Raw genomic sequence first — 18,439 nt, 5'->3', positions numbered from 1 at the left:
AAAACTCCATAGGTAAAGTGCCACGTGACAGAGTTTCTTGTTCATGTACGCCTTTTAATATATTTGTGTAGATTTAGGAGCTTTTCCTTTGAAAACACACTTGCATCAAGTTGGCGCTTACATAGTTACATCTCCCTACTCTTCGCGCCTATTGAACCCCATTTTAGTCAGTTGGTCTCGACCAGCAAGACACAGCAAGCGCCGAAACACTTCAAGATACATATCATTCATATATGGCGGATTCAGCCATGGATTTCGACGATTCGCTGGATTTTGAACTTGATGATCCACCCTTAGTTGCCACAAAGAAAAGGTTTCGAATTCATTTTCTTTTGTTTTATAATTTTGTTATTTCTTCATTTCTGCCATTACTTTCAATCTTTGTGTTTTGGTTGTATTTTCAAGGTTTCAATTACAAACTTTCTGGCTAATTGTTCCTTTTAATTATATTTTGTTCTTCAAATATTGATTTAGGAAGAGTTGGAGCAAAATTTTCTTGAAGTTAATTGTGAAATTCAGTGCACTTGTAGTGGTAGTTCTATCATCTTATGTTGCTAAGATTGTCCGCTTTCTCGTAAATTTTTCGTTCTGATTGACGAATTGAAAGTTAAGAAATGCCGGGTTCGAGACCTAGAAAAAGTTGTAAGCATAATTTATAGAATCAAAAGTATTATGAATGGTAATTTCAAGTTAGTAGGTATATATTTAGTTATGTGATTGGCCGTCTCCGTTTCTCGGCTTTCCGTTGTGAACTGCATGTGAAGTATGACTGGTATTATGCTTTGAATAATGATTTTTATTTCAAAATTGAGAATTTGAGTTACTGTGTTACAACTCTTGCCATAGGGTTGTGCCTAGCACCGGGGTCTTGTGGGACCTAAACTTGTGTTTGATGTGTCTTCGGAAATTTTCAGGAAAAAGGTAATTGGATTGGATGATCTCTTTAATGATCACAAGAAGGAGCAGCTGAAAAAGAAGAAGGAAAAGTCTAGGGGTGTGAAGGGTCCGAAAGTGGTTGATTCAGACGATGATGATGTTAATGAGACCGCAAATAAACTTTCTGAAGTCCTTGATGATTTTAAGAAGACGGTATACTGGGATGATTTGTTTGGTTGTGGTTTTCTTCTGATAATGGTAACTTATATGCATACACTGGCTTTTGTAGATATGTGAAGTTGACGGGCATGATGGTGGGTTGAATGATGTTGGACAGGAAGATGTTACCTGGAGCTGGGGTCTGCAAGTCTTTGGAACTCAGGTTTTCTCTCTTTTTTTCTTTTAATGAATAAGTATTGTCATGCTAAATAGCTTTTGGTGCCGGTGTGTAAACCAATGTTTCCCTACAGAGAACTCCATTGCCCTTGGTTGTTCCTCAGCTTGAAGAGTGCTTGCTGTTACAGAACTCTCTGAGTGATGAACTGAAAGTGCTGTTGGATCATAGCTCACAGATGGGTACTAATCTGTTAAACCGTCTCTCCATTGATGTTATGTACATGATTTGCCACTGTGTTTTGGCAAGTAAGACATGCTATTATTGATTTGAGTCAGTTGTTCCTTACAGGAGAGACATTTCTTGAAGGATTACTCTTGAATGGATGGCTTTCTAAATTGATTATGATATGTGGGTATCTAGAACAACCAATAGCTAAATGGACCCTTAATCTGTGTAAGTACATGGGTTCTGTCCAATTCTGCAATCTTTCAAATACTGCTAGAGATGTTATATATTTTTTTGTTCATGTGCGTTTTTTTTCCATCTCCAGTGTTCTACTCATCTGAGGAATTGCTGATGGCTTCTGCTTGTGACTTTTGGTGTGCCATTCTGTGCAATAAGGTTAGCTGGGTCTTTGATTTTGTTCAATGAAGTTACATTCCATGGGGCATGGTCCATGTTTCAATTTGCTATTTCTTATATTGCTCTTATAGACTGGTGCACCTGCGGTTAAGGTCGAATGGCTGCCTAGCTTTCTGGACCTAAACAGAGCTCTTGAAAGCTATGGATTTCAGTTGCATTTGTCAACAATTAATTTGACTCCTGTGGAATCAACTCCTGACAGTAAGCAAATTAACTCTGATCATAATTGTTAATGACAAAACAACTGTATTAGCTCACCAACTTTTTTTGCTGCTTTGGTACAGTGTATTCTGTAAAATGCATGCGTTTTGTACATTTTGATATGTTCCATAGCATGTTACTTTTCTGTCCATTGGTGGATGCTATCTCTATTCTCTATCCGCATAGGTATTCAAATTAATAATTAAAATGCATAATAGTCTCAGTTAATGAACTTCTCTCTTACCTCATGGCGCCACTAGTTGCTTTTGTTTGTGGCCTTTGACAGTATCACGTAACATAAACATGATGTAAACACTGTTCAATCCTATAAGACATGGTTGGATGCATAAGGATCCTTTCACTACAACACATTATTCTTTGCATGAGTGCATGTATGTTTTATACAGATTTTCTTGATACTATTCTCAATGAAGCTCCATTGACGTGAAAAAGAAAAGTGGGAGTAAACATTGCTGGAAGTGAAAACATGTTTTATCTAGGATTATTTGTAATAGACTTGCTATTCTCTTTAGCCAATGACTTTTGTATTAGCACTTCTCAATTGTTGAATGATCGTTGATAAGCTTTCCTCATGTTGAGATTGAATTGCAGCAGGGATTTGTCTATTGGACTTTTCTTCTTTTGATATGGTCTCAATTCCCTTTGACTAAGCTAATGGTCAAAAGTCCTAGTTATATCCTCTCCCTAGCCCCTCCTGGTTGCTCTTATTGAGGTGCTGAGAATGTCTGGCTTAGTTTATCTAGCAGGATAAAACTTTGTTTTTGTTATTATTGTCTTCATTTTGACATGGGAAGTATAATAATCTTTTGATTTCTTTTCTGAAAATTTTCAAACCTATTGTGCTTTCGACCATCTCAGTCAAACTGTATCAATATTATCAGCACATATTCGATTTGATGTAGAGTTTTGCCAATCTTGTTATTCAGAAGACTTTGCTTGTCTAGCAGGCTCTAATCGTAGAGGACCTCCAACTAACATCAGAGCATGGATCAAATTTGCTGAAGCTTGTTGTCAAGTAAGGTATGTGCTTGCATGAGTTTGAGAAGGTTAATGACAATACATGGGAAGGGACGAAGCTATATGTGTGTGTGTGCGTATATAGAATAATGTGAGTTTTAGAATGAATTAATAGATATATAATGGGAAGGATAATACAAAAATAAAGTTTGATTTTTTGTAAACTATCTAAGGAATTAATAATACAATAGTTTTCTAGAAATAGAGATATATAGAGATAATAATACAAATCTTTAGTTTTTTGGCAAGGAAAAGTTAGAGTTTGATTTTGAATGAACAATCTAAAAAAAACTATATCATATAAATTGAGTATAATTTTTGCTCCATAATTTGAAATCTTATAATTTGCATACCATTGGAGAGCACTCAGAATATGCTTCAAAATAAGATTCATTCATCATATGGTTATACAACAGTAGGATTGTAATTTAACTATTTATTTATAAGAGGTGATTTTAAAGAGTATGGTTGACATGTTTTATCCTCAAATATATATTCAATTAAATAAAAAAGAACTCATGAATAAAATAGATTCACAATGGTTAAGATAACATAAAATTGTAATTTGGATTTAGTAAATTATCTAAGAATTTGATAATCCTAACTAAAACAACATTGTCATTTTCGATGTCAATTATTAGCACCTTATGTTAAAAGCATCCCAATAAATCACTAAAAGGAAAGAGTACTTAAAAAAAAAAAAATGGAGTAAGTATCTGATTTATTTAATATATTATCACACCTAATGACATACGAATATAATTCTACATTTCTACTACATAAAAAAGCTTAAAAAACTAGTAGATGAAATTGTGTTATGTATTATCAGCAGCATAAAAACTAACGTTTCAATATCTTACAAGTCTGCAATGTCGATTAGGTGAGATCATAATTTTGGCACTTTTAGGCTTTATATCTGCACTCCCACATGAGATGGTTTCACTAAGAACGTGTAATCGTATAGAGGGATGTATCTGCAAATCATGGAACTTGGGAGTGCTCTAGCCACTTTCACGTAGTTCATTATACAGTTAGGTACTCACTTTTAGATTGTGTTTATCATTTCAATTTGCTGTTGGATGAAAAAAGGACTTACCTGAAGGATGAAGATGTATTGACGAATTCCTTTCTTTTATGAAGAAATATTGTATGTGGACTTGAAAAAACTGATTTTAAGGCTGGGTCACTGGAATAACATCTCTATTTTAAGAGGTGACATATTGTTTTGGAGAGAACTTTTGATGTCTTACAATAAGTTATTGTACGTCCCCTCACCTGAGACTTGCTCTACGTTTGTGTATTTACTAATTTTCTGAACCTTATTTGCAGGAGTTATATGATATTGTCAACACAAGAAGTTGAAGATTTCATAGGAATTCTTATCTGCCTCTTTTTGGAAAGGCAATTACTAGGCTTAAGTGGAGCTTTGCATAATTGCTTGCGATCAGCTATCAACTTCTTTGAGGAGAAAGAATGGAATAGGAGCTGTGAGGAAGTTGTTAAATCAATTGCAGACAGGTATTTTTTTTTTTAAAAAAATGACAATCTTTAATCGAGGTATTTAAGTTTTGTACATCACAACTTTGTATACATTTCCATAGGAATATTATATGAATCAAATATGGAAGTTGTTTCAAGAAAACCCATCATTTCATGAAAATCTATCTTCCATGTTATTGCTGCTTTCATGGGGAAGTTGTATTGATCAAATCAAACAAGCCTAGTACACATTTAAACTGATTTCTAACTGGAAAATTGAGGATAGGGGTCCTGAATAGAATTGTAACTTGAAAGAATCTTATTGTGGCTGATTATCTAGGGAGAAGAAGAGACCTAACAGTGGAAACTGGAAACAAATTGTCTAGATGGAAATAGAATAAAAAACACGCAACAAGAGAAAGGCAAACCCGAAAACTAGATGATGAAAAGATAATGAAACTTGACTATAAAATTATGGTTGGGAACTAGAGAGTTTGCCTTCTGCAAAGGTCTGGGTTTTTTCATTTAATATTCCTGAAGAGGAGGTAAAGCCTCTCTCTGGAAGCTAACCTGTTTTGTAGTTTAGCTTCTTCTAGTTTGTATGCTGAATAGAATGGCTTCTAAGTTCTACTTGTCTTTTTAGTGAACAATGTCGATCCCTTTTTGTTTTATGTTTTATAATTCTTTTTGCATCCAGAATACCTGTAGATTTGAGTTGCTTGAGGGCGGTAGAGTGCATTTCAGGAGCTGATACTCGCAGCAAGCAACTCAGAAGTGCTGTAGCTTATCGATTTCTGACAAGTTGTTATGCTGAGGTAGGTGATGCTCATTATTGTTCTCGTTATCCTAAAAATAAATTCAGGCTGATAAGTACTTACAAGTTCTGATCTCTGATAAATTCTAAGTTCATATAAGTTTAGATAATGGGGTATCCAAGTTCATTTCACAACCAAATATGTCCAGATGAGTTATAATAGGTTCAAATGTCCAATAAGTTCAAATAAGCGAATATCTGGTGAAAAGAATGAAGACCTAGGAACCTCATTGTGTTAGAAGATGAATAATAGATATGAAATGTTATGTTCCATTGCTTTGTTTAATCATCAAAAAGATCTTTGTTAAATTTCTGATAGCCTCAATCATATTTGTAAATTTGTCTTCTGACAAACTTACATTGATCTTAATCTTAAGAAATCGAGGCCCATTTCATGCAGAGTACTTAGTTTAAAGCAACCTATGATTCCTCAGTAGGAAAATAAGGCGATATCTATTTCATTATTTCAACTCCCTCGGCTTTATGCAGTACGGGTCCAAAGGGATCCACTTTTTTGGATATGAACTTTCTCTTATAGTATCTCTAGAAATACATTGTTCAAAATTTTATAAATATACACTTAGATTTGTTTGAAATAGTACTTTAGATATAAAATTTTCTTATAATTTCTATTATTATGTATTCAAATAAATTAATGGTCAGAATTTCAGCTTCGAAAAACATGGGCGTCTTAGATTCTGAATGGATTATCTTTATGGTGGTCTTTCTGACTTTCTCACTGATTTCTTATTAGTACATGTGCATTGCATTAGTGCATGACTCTGCTTCATGTAGTTGATATTGTATAATTACACATGCCTGATGATTGTTTAGCTACAGCTAACCAGTGGGAAGGATGTCCTGAAATTTCTGGTGTCAATAAATATGAAAGACAAGACCTGCAATCTTTTCAAGATATATCTTTGCTTAGTTCTTGCTGAAAACTGGCTCCTTTTTGGGTCTGAAACCAAAACTTTCGTCAATGAGCTATGGAGCAGCTTTATCCGTAAGTGTTCGATCCAAATCTCCAACACAGATTTCAGGCCTTGTGCTCAAGAGGTATGTGTTTCAGATCATCTTCTATCTGTTGGCTTGTTTCTTTGGACTAACTTCATTTATCTCACTGTGGCAGATCCGTAATCGAGCTTCTTATATTCTACAAAGCATGTCCAGAAATTGATGGTTTTTGGATTATATGAAGATACCTCAAGCTTAGAGTAGTATACTGCACATATTTAGCTCTGGTAATGGCAGCTCCAATCTTACTGCTTTCAAGCTTTTGCAGCTACTCATATCTAATCTAATTATCTATAGAAATATAGAATATCAGAATGCATTCTTAGGTTGCAGCTCTTAGTAAAAAAGCAATTGCTCATCTACATAGCCGCAGTCTTACGACTACTATTGGCTTCTACTGAGCAACTGTGTTTACATCTTATATTTGCTCCATTCTTAGCTCCTGGATATCATAGATTGTCCATGCTGGCTTCTTTAGCTACCATGTCTGATAATTAAGTATTGTTACTGGATATCTTGGTGGATAATTGCGTTGTGGTAAATGCTAGAACATCGTCTGATGAGGTTCTTTATGTAATATACAGTATGGCTCGACGGTAGACCCCTGATGCAAGATGGCAAGGAACTAAGTCAGGCTAACCCATCAGTGCTTCGAAATCTCTCCCTTTTTCTTCATTTTGTTGTTGAAAGCACTTGGGTCAAAGTTTTGTAGATAGCCCTGGCTTCAGGTTTCTCTTCTAAATCTTGGTGCTATTAAATTTTTGTGTACAAAGGACTTGTAGGCAGTACGTAATTTATCTCAGTGCTCATGTAAGAAGATGGTGATAGTAAGTAGGGGGCGGTAACTAGTTAAGCTCGAGATCTATGTTGTTTAGCTAGTTTCTTAATACTTTTATATTCTGCCTTGAGTAGTTTCAACCTTTCGAGCTCAAAAAATATTACTTTCTTCGTTTCAATTTAGTTGTGACACTTTTAAAATTACGGACTCATAGACAATTTTTGGAGAGGAGAGAGATAGAGAAAGAAAATAAAAGGGTCTCATATGATAGGAGAGAGATAGAGAAAGTTATTACCGAAAATGAAAGTGTAACAACTAAATTGAAACTTCCTAAAATAGAAAATGTCATAACTAAATTGAAACGGAGGAAGTATATGTATTTTGCTTAATTGAAAATTCGTTCTGAATTTAAAATGATCTAGTTAATACTTGTTTTAAATATAACATCTTTAGTTCTAAGCTATTGTTTGTTCTCATATCTCAAAAATCAAAATACGTCATCCGTTTCAATTTAGTTGTGACACTTTTAAAATCACGCATTTGTAGGCAATTTTTGTAGAGGAGAGAGGTAGAGAAAGAAAAGATAAGGATCACATGTGATAGGAGAGAGATAGAGAGATATTATTACCCAAAATGAAAGTGTCAACTAAATTGAAACGGAGGAAGTAGATTAATTGAATTTGTTCACAAGTCTCTATGTAGACCATGGCTATTTAGCTCACGAGAATCTTAACTTGAGTTCAAAGAACCTACGAACCACCTAAACTCAACGTTTTGGATATGAAACAAGGGACGTCAAGGGTTGATGCTCGTTGAAGGGATGACAAGGTTAAAGGTTCAGTGGTGCTGGGATTGCTGGTGTAGGTTTGTCGATATACCTACACAAGTAGCAAGGATGACTTTGGGGTTGTCGAGTAAACCCACTTCGATGCTTAAGTAAGACAAGCTTCGGCAAGATAATGTGTAGATAAGGTAAGTAGGGTTAGAATCAATGCATCTTAGGAACAATGTAGGCGGTTTATTTATCAGCGATGAATAGTTGGTTGATTTTCCATGATGGGATCTGCTTCTTACAAGTGTATGACCTAATCAAATCTACACACGCAAAGTTATTAAAATCGCATTTCAAATCTTAAAATCTTACGATTTTACGATTCAAATATGGTAGATGATTCGGTTCACGATTTTAGACGATTCTACATTTCTTTTGACTATCTAAAACTCGCAAATTTAAATCATGCTAAGAAAGCAAATAATAGATATATTGTTAGTTACTGTCGATATACAAGGTAAACAACAATTTTTTTTTTCCAATTTTTAGGTTTTCTAACTTATAATTCTAGCACATTCAATTAATAATGAGTGCAATATCTTGATTATACGTGTTCGATTCTAAAGGTCGTTTTCGATTCAACTAGAATCTCGATTTTAACTTTGCATACGCGAAGCATAATTGCCCAGAGGGCACGTCAGGCCGACAAGTCTTACTTTGTCGGTCCCAAGTATTATGCTCAGCAGTTAACTATTAACGAACTACTGGAAGGATGCCTACAAGTACAACCGAGCGTGCCGGTTGTCTAGTCAAGGGAGTTATACGCTCCTGTACACTCAATATGACACTTATAACAAAAATAGGCTTATTAATTAAGAAAGTATGGGAAATACTCCTTAGTCTACCCTTGATTAAGCACCATGTTGTGACACTAAGTCAATGTTATTTTTTATGATGATAAACACTTTATGCTATAACATGTATGTATGTAACAGTGATCTAAGAAAGCTATCAAGATTTCATGAAAGTACTTGAAGATATGAAAGTTTAGGTCTAGTTATATTCTTATTCATGTTTATGCAATGTAATTAACTTATTGGAATTTTGTGCTAAACTAGAAACATGAAATTAGGACGATTAACTATTTTCTTGAGTTAAGAAAATAGGTAATTATATTAATTTCATGTTTCCATATAAAAAGGGAGTTTCTGATTTCGAAAATTAGTTTTGAAAGGAAAATATTTTTTATAAAGATTTTCGGATAAAGAGTTTTGTAAAAATTGATTTTAGAGAAAACGTTTCTTTAAAAATATTTTCGGAGAAAGAAAGAGTCTAAAAAATCTGATTTTTAAGAAAAAAGATTTTGATAAAGATTTTCGAAAAAAGAAAAAGAAGAGTTTTAAGAAAAACTGATTTTTAAAGAAAAAGATTTTGATAAAGATTTTTGGATAAAAATTGATTTAAAAGCCAATTAATAGTTGCATGAGATATGGAGGAATCTTTATCTTATAAGGAAAGGAAAAAAACAGTTTTATAAAAGATAAAATTTGATTTTGGAAAGGAAATATTTTATCTCTCAATTTTAGGAAAAAAAATTCTTCGAAAGATATTATATCTTGGAGAATAATTTTTATTTAGTTGATAAGTTATAATAAGGGATAGAGTACTTCCTCATAAACATGCCCGACATATTGCCAGTACTTCCTCATGAAGTTCATTTTCTATATAAATAATCAGATTAATGGAGCAATCTGACTCGTGTGGACCCGATTCACGTTAACATTAGTAAAAAAAACTCAAATGGACCCGGTGCACACTAACTTAGTGTGCACAAGGTTGGTAAGATATTAACTTCATATAGTAAATTCTACAGAGATATAGTGAACTTATATACAATATAGTTTATTTCATTAACGGAAAACATAATGTGAAATTATATGCAATATAATAGAGGAATTAATTAAATGTTTAACATACAGGAAGATCTAAGTTGCATAGTATATATCATGACACGTATTCTAACATATGGAATGATTTAGTTTCTCCATGATATAATGAGTGTCTGAATGATATAGTGAGTTTCTGTTTGATATAGTGTGTGTTTGAATGATATAGTGAGTTTCTGCCTGATATAATGTATTTTCTGAATGATATAGTGAGTTTCTGTATGATATAGTGTGTGTCTGAATGATATAGTGAGTTTATGTATGATATAATATGTGTGTTTGAATGATATAGTGAGTGTGTCTGAATAATATAGTGAGTTTCTGCATGATATAGTGTGGGTCTGAATGATATAGTGGATTTCTGCATAATATAGTGGGTTTTCGCATAATATAGTGGATTGTTCAGTAATGATATGTTGTTTTGTCTGGTGCACACTAATGTTACAATCCGTCTTGTATGGACCCGGTTCACATTAAAAATAGTGTGGATTAGGCCTAGACACGTGCCCACTATAAAGTAGTCACCCCCGCTTTCCAAAATCCGCGCGATTTTCTCTCTCTTCAATAAGATTCTCTTGCCTAAAATTTTAATTAAAATTTTGACAACATTTTTAAATTAGGAGTGGATATATTGTAGAAAATTTGAATATCCAATTACATATTTAGCTAACGACAAAAAAGACTTTTTACAGGTGGACACAATAACTCCCCCCTTGGCTTATATAATAGAGATTGGTCCTTATATGGAAAAAAAGATTTTATTAGGGGTTTTCCCCCACAAAACACCATATATAGTCTTATATGACCAAAATCTCTTAAAATAAATATGAATATGTATACTATATTGGGCATTGTTGAATTTGTTTTTAATGAGTGAAATTTGATCATTCAAACTGAAAACCTAAAGTGGATTATTTATCCGTCACCCAACAAAGAAAAACTTATATTCAAGTTCGAAAGTGTACATTTCGAAATTATTACCATGCCAAGATATTCTTTGTAAATATAAAATCTTAATTTGAAGACCTATGATATTTGACTATATAATATAAATAATGGATTTTGTTAAAAAGTAACTTTCATAACGTACTTGCATGAAACAATAACTTTCATAACGTACTTGCATGAAATTCATAATTGTTGAAAACTTTAGTAAAAGTAATACTTATTTTGTTTACTTGAGATTTCGTAAGTTAATTAATACACAATTTTATTGATTGACAAATAATAACGTCAAATAAGGTTGCTAAATGTCGCAATTTCGCAGTTTGACTTGTGGATTTTGCTTCAAATATTAGTTATAGTTTGAGTTGTCATAAACTGACACGACTCCAAAAATCGACCTGATCATGTTGTGATCGGTAACCAAACAATACACGAGAATGTCATAGATGACATTTTATGTGAGAGTATGACAAGTCATGTTCAATAAGAATACTAAACGGCACAACTTTGTGCAAACTTGTGTAGTGAGTGCGCTCTATTTACCTTAACAAAAATAAGTCTCATATTTAATGAGTTGATATGAATTTAGACTAGTTTTTTTTGTAAAGAAATTCAAACAAGTTTTAGTCCCTTATAAAATGAATTTTAGTATCAGGTTAAGTTAAGATAAATTTAGGTTAGTTTTTTAAGGGAAATTTAGGTTAGTTAAATTCAAATAAATCCAATAAAATTCAGGTTAAGTTAAGATAAATTTATGTTAGTATAAAAATAAGATAAATTCTCTTGTAAACAACAAAGATAAGATAAATTCGAATTCTAGTTTTAACTCCTTTGAAATTTGTTTAATAATTTATCCTCTTGTTAAGACTCACAAGTAGCACAAATAATACAATCATCAAACAATCATACACTTCCATTTTTATCTTAAGATTAGATAAGGTGATCAACAACAACTTAACAACCCAAGATTCTTTAATCCATAATATTACTTTGTTTGTTGAACCAAGTCAACAACCAACCAACCTTTTATATGTATATTAATCCACTTACCAAATAAGGTCCTTGGTCCTCCTAAAGTAATTAAATAATAAAAAGGGAACAACATGATTCAATCATGATCTAAACCAACATATATATTATTAATCCCTCATGTGAATTAATAAAATAAAGTTCCCAAATCCCATATGCTTGCATCAATCTTCCATACAAACATAATATAAAATTACAACCAACATGTTTCACACAACGACACAAAACAAGCAAATTCAATCTTTAATAGAAATCACATATGAACTAAAAATAGTTCCCTGTACATGACACTACAATAACGATCATCCTTAGATTCATTGTACTAATCCAATCAACACATAGGTATGTACGTAACTTGTGTAGACAAAACAAGAGGCCACTTCCGCAACCTTAAAAGTCGATTGAAGAGAATGCTCCACCTAAAACAACCAATACAAATCCACAATCAATCCCTTATAAATTTACAGCAATAATAAAATACTTTAAACCCCTTCTAAGAGTGTTTAAAAACCTTTCTCATCACTAAAACTTGATTAATATAACCTCCTAGTATAATACTACTCCCTTCGGTTCCTAAAGATCCTCCCTCTTTCCGTTTAAGTGCGTTTCCAAAAGATCCTCCCTCTGTTACTTTATTCCTTATTTGGCAATTTTTTTCCCGTTTTACCATCTTATGTCCTTATCATATGGTCCACCATTACACTATTAATTTAATTTTACTCCCTTTCTCTCCCCTACATTAATCCCCTTTTATTTGTTTATTTTCCTTAACCCCTTTTTCTCTCCTACTTTACCCACCCCAAACCCCACACATATTGATCCTCTGTAATAACGGTAACAAGAGGATCTTTCTGAACCGGAGGGAGTACTACATTAGTTGTTAAAAATCTCAAAAACTCATGTTTAACTCATAAATACTCCATTAACGATACTATTTTATAATTTCCAGCAACATATATAACATGATTAAACTATTTTTAAACATAGCTAAACATATTTAAAATCATAAGAATACTCAATTTCATAAACTATAATATACTACTATAATTTTCCAACTATAATAAAACCCTAATAATCCATGCTTTAATCATTAAATATCTAATTCAAACATAATAAGTAAATCTGAATTTTTATTTCTTTAATACACAAATTATATACTTCATAATTAGATCATCAAACTATAACTGTTAAACATAATCATATTAAAAACAAACCCTAAAAATATAATCTTTTCATTAAAATAAAAACTTGAGGAGGAAGAAAAATAACCAAACAAAAGAGAGGAGGGAGAAAAATGCCGGGAATCAGATGCGGCGCCTACTGGGCTGCTGTCAGTGGTGGTCCGACTGAGCACAAAGGGAGAAAGAACTAAAGGGAAGAAAAGAAAGAGGGGGCTGAAAATTTTGGGAGAACGAGAGAGAAAATAAAGTTGTGCGGGAAATAATTGGGGTTTTAAGGGTTTTTATAAGTTTCCCTTGTGGGCTTAGAAAAAGGTGATTGAGCTCAGACTAGAGTTTAATGATTGATGAATTGAGTGTTTGGGTTCCTCATACCCAATTAGAAATCCTTTTCACAACCAAAAAGTGTTTGAAGCATTTCAAATATATATTTTTTCAAAGCATGACTAGACAAAAAGTTTAACTTCAATTCTTTAAATCATTAAAATAATTCCTTTGACTTTCAAATAGTCAACCTTTAAAGAAAGAAATCATTTAAATACTAAAATATACTTAATTATATATAAATACATATTAAAATACATTTATAAAATTCATATATTTAAAGGGTTTTACAGCCAGGCTGCATAAAAAATATCAGCCCACAATTTTGGCTCGATAACCACATGAAAATATATTTTGGATCGATTTTTTGTGCCCAAAACCCACTATTTTGGGCCAATTATAACGGGCTTTTCGGACTAAATTGGGTTGGGTCAAATTTAAAATTAAAAAAATAATTTTTAATCGCCAAAAACCCATCTCAAAACAAATTAAATTGGGTCTGCATGGACTTTTGTCATACTTCCTTCCCAACTGAATTACTTGCAAATTTTGCAATATATATGAGTTTCATGCACTCCTTTTTGGACATCTAGTATCATTAACATGTAAGGTAAAACTAGAGGTGATCATATGACGGGTCGGAGCGGGTTTAGGCCAAGTCAAAATTCAAGCTAAAATTTTGTGCCCAAAGCCCGCTTATTCAAGACAAAACTAACGATTTTTCGGACCAAAATCGGGTCGACCTAAAATTTCAACTAAAAAAATCATTTTTAACTTGTCCAGAACTCGTCCCAAAGCAAAAACAAACGGGTCGAGCTGAATTCCGGCCCAAAAATCTGCCCAAGCCCAGACATCTTTCGAGTCAGGTTCACTTTGATCAGCTCTAGGTTAAACAATAGTCATATGGTATCTCGTTATTTTTTTATAGCCAAAAAGAAAACTAGGGAGGAACCTAATTAACAAGCCACCCTAAAGCATCCTTACGGATGATCATGGAAAAAGTAGGATCAAGAGACTCAAACCAATAACAAAGATTAGGAGAAGGGTGGCCACGGTTAGCCATCCAATCCGCAACACAATTATCTTCTCTAAAAACATAACCAATACGGACGTCATCAAACTTCTTCAAATCCTCCTCCGTATAACCTATAAGAGCACTAATAGACCATGAGATTTTCCAAACTCTTCTGATAGCCTGAATAACTAAGAGATTATCCCCCTCCACAAAAACATTCTTAATACCTAAAGAAAGCGCCCCCTGATTCTTTCGCTCAAACCCCAAACCTCAGCCACCAAGATAGAATAATTAGAATGGACTTGGTGTAGGAACTTAGATCCATAATGCGGAAAGCTAAGTATCATATACTTGAACATCTATCCCAAGATCATTGCATAAACTAGTATGAATCAAATAATAGTATAGAAATATACCTCTTGATGCGTGAATTCCTTTGCACACCACAACCTTTTAGTGGAGATCCGTTTAGAATGTCAAGCGTCGTTCCTCTAGTATTGGTCCCAAACAACATTTGGATCACCACGTATGCTAGTACGGAAGATAGAAAACACTCTCTTACTTTTAGAGGTGAGGGCCGAAAATGGGTGGGAAAAGCTAAGAGAAAAAAAATCAGATTTTTCTCTCAATAAGATGATGTAAAAGATGCTCTACTATGTAACCCCTAATATTAGTATATAGGAGAGGTTACAAGTAAGACTTCATGAGGTTTTATTGGCCTCATAATGTCATACATTATGAGCCTAATAAACTCATAAGTTACATGTCTTTCCACCCACTATAAAATCATCCAACCCATTTCACAAATGGGTTTGGATATCATCCAAGTGTTATTACTTGTGTGACCTCATATGACTCAATAATACTAGTAGTTGGCCCAATCATATTAGTCCAACAAATCACAATTAGCTTCTAGCACAACGTTGTGATCACCTAATATTATTGAATATATTATCTCCATCATTTGTCCTAATATTATTTAGTTTATTACACTTGATCGAGGACAAAATCCTTCAATCTCCCACTTGTCTAAGAATAAGTGCGTAACCTTCAAACTCCTTCAGTCGCTCAATGTCTAACTTGATGATATGATAACATCATATGTTAGTTCATCATACCAATATTCAATTCGTTCCTTGAAATATGAGTTCAAACTATCGAAACAAATGATTAACTCCTTATTCCATTTGAGCACGGCAACGCATTTTTCTATTTCTTGCTCTTCAAGAGGCCAAGACACCAATCCTAACTCTTAGGAGGACTTATCCAATCTTGTATGACCAAAGCTCCCACTCAATTAATAGCAGTTCTGATCGCTGCCTTTATAACCTCCTTTTACGGCACAACATTTTGCAGCGTGTATCAATTATACAAGCCTATGCAAATGACTAGACATCTCCATGTCCCTATAACCCATGAAACCGCGCTATCAATCAACTTGCAATCTAGTCCATGAAACTGAATCATTTACATTCAACTTAATGATTCGGACTAGGGACTAAGGTATATTATAACTCCTGTTCACTGGATAGAGTTCCATTTGTCAAATCACGTATATGACAATCCTATCAAACGTTATAAAATACTTTGAACGTTTTATTTAATACTAAACCAAGATTAAATAAGAACAAAACTTTTATTGATAAACATAAACATAACATATCAAAATGAGTAATTATAACTGTGGACTAATTAAAAGTAAATAGTACATAATTAAACCCACTCTCCTATATGCCTAAGCCCTATAGCCCTAGTATGACTCTCATGCTTGGGTTGTGGCAATGGTTTAGTCAAAGGATCAGCGACATTGCTATCCGTATGAACCTTGCAAACTATTACATCCTTTCTCTCAACAATTTCTCAAATGAGATGAAATTTGTTGAACCCTGGTTTTGATGATGACAAAGAAACAAAGATACAAACTAAGTAGTGAACTAATGAGTTATTTAAGTGTATGGTGTTTAAGGTATCAATGAAAGGAACTGGGAGAATACGAAGTCAAGGATGAAATCAAGAAAGGATTTCAAAGGCTAAGTAAAGAAGTTTCTATGTTGATACTGGAGCAAGCATTGGATCAAGAAGAATAGAAGCTAGGCGTTTTATTTCTTAGTTCCAATGTAAAGGAACAAAGTAAGAATGGTAAGGAACAGTGGCACTTATTTGAGAATGAGAGTTTGTTCCTTTGTAAGGAACAAACTAAGTGGCACTAAACGAATATGTTAAAGGAACTTATTAATAAAAGGAACTAGACTTAGGCGTGCAAAAGTATAACGGTTAAAAGTGAATTGAGTAAGTCATGCCTAAATTATAGGAAATTAGTTTTATCTAATTTCAAATGATAAAATCAGTTTTAAAAAGAAAATCTTGTGGAAAAGATTTTTTTTTCGGAAAAAAAGAAAATAAATATCCGGTTTTAGAAAGATTTTTTTAAAAGATATTATTTTCTTAAAGATTAAAATTCAGTTTTAAAGATAAAAAGTTTTTTAAAAACTGATTTTCGGATAAAGCTCAAGGAACTCCTATTATTAGGAGTAATGGCTAATTATCCACGTTCATTTTAGTTCATGGGATCATGGGACATGATGAAACGTGTTCCTTAGGGGAAGGAACATCATGGGTTAATGGACTTAAACATGTATCAAGTTTAATCCCACGTTCTTCATGATTCACTATAAATATGAAGTCTAGATAAGTTCCAAATTGTGTCTGACTAAGTAATTAAGTGAGTTTGAATTATTAAGTGTCAGTGCCTTCATTCTCTCATAATAGCCATTTGTTCTTTGCCTTCTTACTCTAATTCCACTAAGCTTATTTCGATCAATTGTATTTTGGTTTTTGGGGTAAGGGAACTTTGAGTGAAGTTCTGTAAGAGAAAGGCTTTGAGTGAAGCTTGTATGTGAGAAAACTTCGAGTGAAGTTGAGAGGAACTGCTGTTAAGGGAACAGTGGCTCAGGAACTTGAGTTTAGGAACTCAAGGTGGCTCGAGTTAGAATTAGGTTGTAACAAAGTTGTTTGGCCTAATTAGTGAAAGTGTTGAGTTTAAAATCCCTAGTGGTCGAGGTTGTTTCTTCTTGTTGGGCCCAAGAAGTTTTTCCTCGTAAAAATCCCTTGTGCTTCTAGCTTGTTTATTCGTTTAAGTTTTAATTTCCGCAAAAAGTTACGTTTATTTCTACACCTACAATTCACCCCCCTCTTGTAGTGTTCCTAGGGAAATAACAATTGGTATCAGAGCTAGAACTCACGTAAGATAGGAAACCCTATTAGAAAAAGATCCAAGGAACAATGAATACCACCGAGAAACTTGAAGAAGGTTATTCCACTCAAAGGCCTCCTATGTTCAATGGGAAGTACTACAACTATTGGAAGAACCGCATGGAGATATTCATCAAGCTGAAAACTATCAGGTATGGAGAGTCATTGAAGTTGGTGATTTCGAAGTCACAACTACAAATGACAAAAATGAGGTAACTCTTAAACCCCTCTCTGATTAGACAAATCTGATTTTGAAAAAATGGAAGTAAATGCCATGGCTATTAAACTTTGCATTGTGGACTTGGACCCCATGAACATAATAGGATCATGGGATGCAAATCCGCAAAGCAAATATGGGATTTACTAGAAGTAACCCACGAAGGAACTAATGAAGTTAAAAGATCGAAAATTGATTTACTTATGAATCAATATGAACTGTTCTGCATGAAATCCAAAGAAAGCATCCGAGACATGTTTACTCGTTTTACTAACATTATAATGAGTTGGCTTCTCTTGGAAAGTTTATTTCATCTGAGGAACAGGTTCGAAAGGTTCTTAGGAGTCTTCCTAAGGACAGATGGATGGCTAAAGTCACTGCTCTTCAAGAAACAAAAGACTTCACTAAGTTCAACTTAGAACAGCTGGCAGGGTCACTTATGACTCATGAGCTTCACCTTGATACTGAATATGGTGAAAGCTCCAAATCAAAATCAATTGCTCTCAAAGCGAAGATGAAGATGATTCGGACTCTGAAGAAGAAGAAGCAGCCCTCATGGTTCGAAAATTTCGAAAGATG

At 33.5% G+C, this 18,439-nt stretch overlaps 1 protein-coding gene across 3 annotated transcripts; it reads left to right on the top strand.

The window, feature by feature from the left end:
- Positions 1-77: 77 nt before the first annotated feature.
- On the top strand, positions 78-7,299 carry LOC104902906 (uncharacterized). 3 transcript variants are annotated; one of them, XM_010690844.4, is made up of 13 exons: positions 78-313; positions 915-1,089; positions 1,166-1,258; positions 1,347-1,452; positions 1,562-1,666; positions 1,764-1,834; positions 1,927-2,056; positions 3,025-3,097; positions 4,424-4,612; positions 5,271-5,388; positions 6,222-6,446; positions 6,520-6,631; positions 6,989-7,299. In XM_010690844.4, exons 1-12 carry the CDS (start codon positions 234-236, stop codon positions 6,565-6,567), a joined length of 1,413 nt encoding a protein of 470 aa, XP_010689146.2. In that variant the 5' UTR covers positions 78-233; the 3' UTR covers positions 6,568-6,631; positions 6,989-7,299. The 3 variants fall into 3 exon arrangements, with proteins under 3 accessions (XP_010689146.2, XP_019107407.2, XP_019107406.2); XM_019251862.3 differs by having other exon boundaries at positions 3,022-3,097; positions 6,228-6,446; XM_019251861.3 differs by having other exon boundaries at positions 3,022-3,097.
- Positions 7,300-18,439: the final 11,140 nt, after the last annotated feature.

This window comes from Beta vulgaris, chromosome 9, assembly GCF_026745355.1.
Source record: "Beta vulgaris subsp. vulgaris cultivar EL10 chromosome 9, EL10.2, whole genome shotgun sequence".
Classification (NCBI taxonomy): Eukaryota; Viridiplantae; Streptophyta; class Magnoliopsida; order Caryophyllales; family Amaranthaceae; genus Beta; species Beta vulgaris.
Note: the sequence above shows the minus strand (reverse complement) of the source record. Positions and strands in the feature narration are given on the sequence as shown.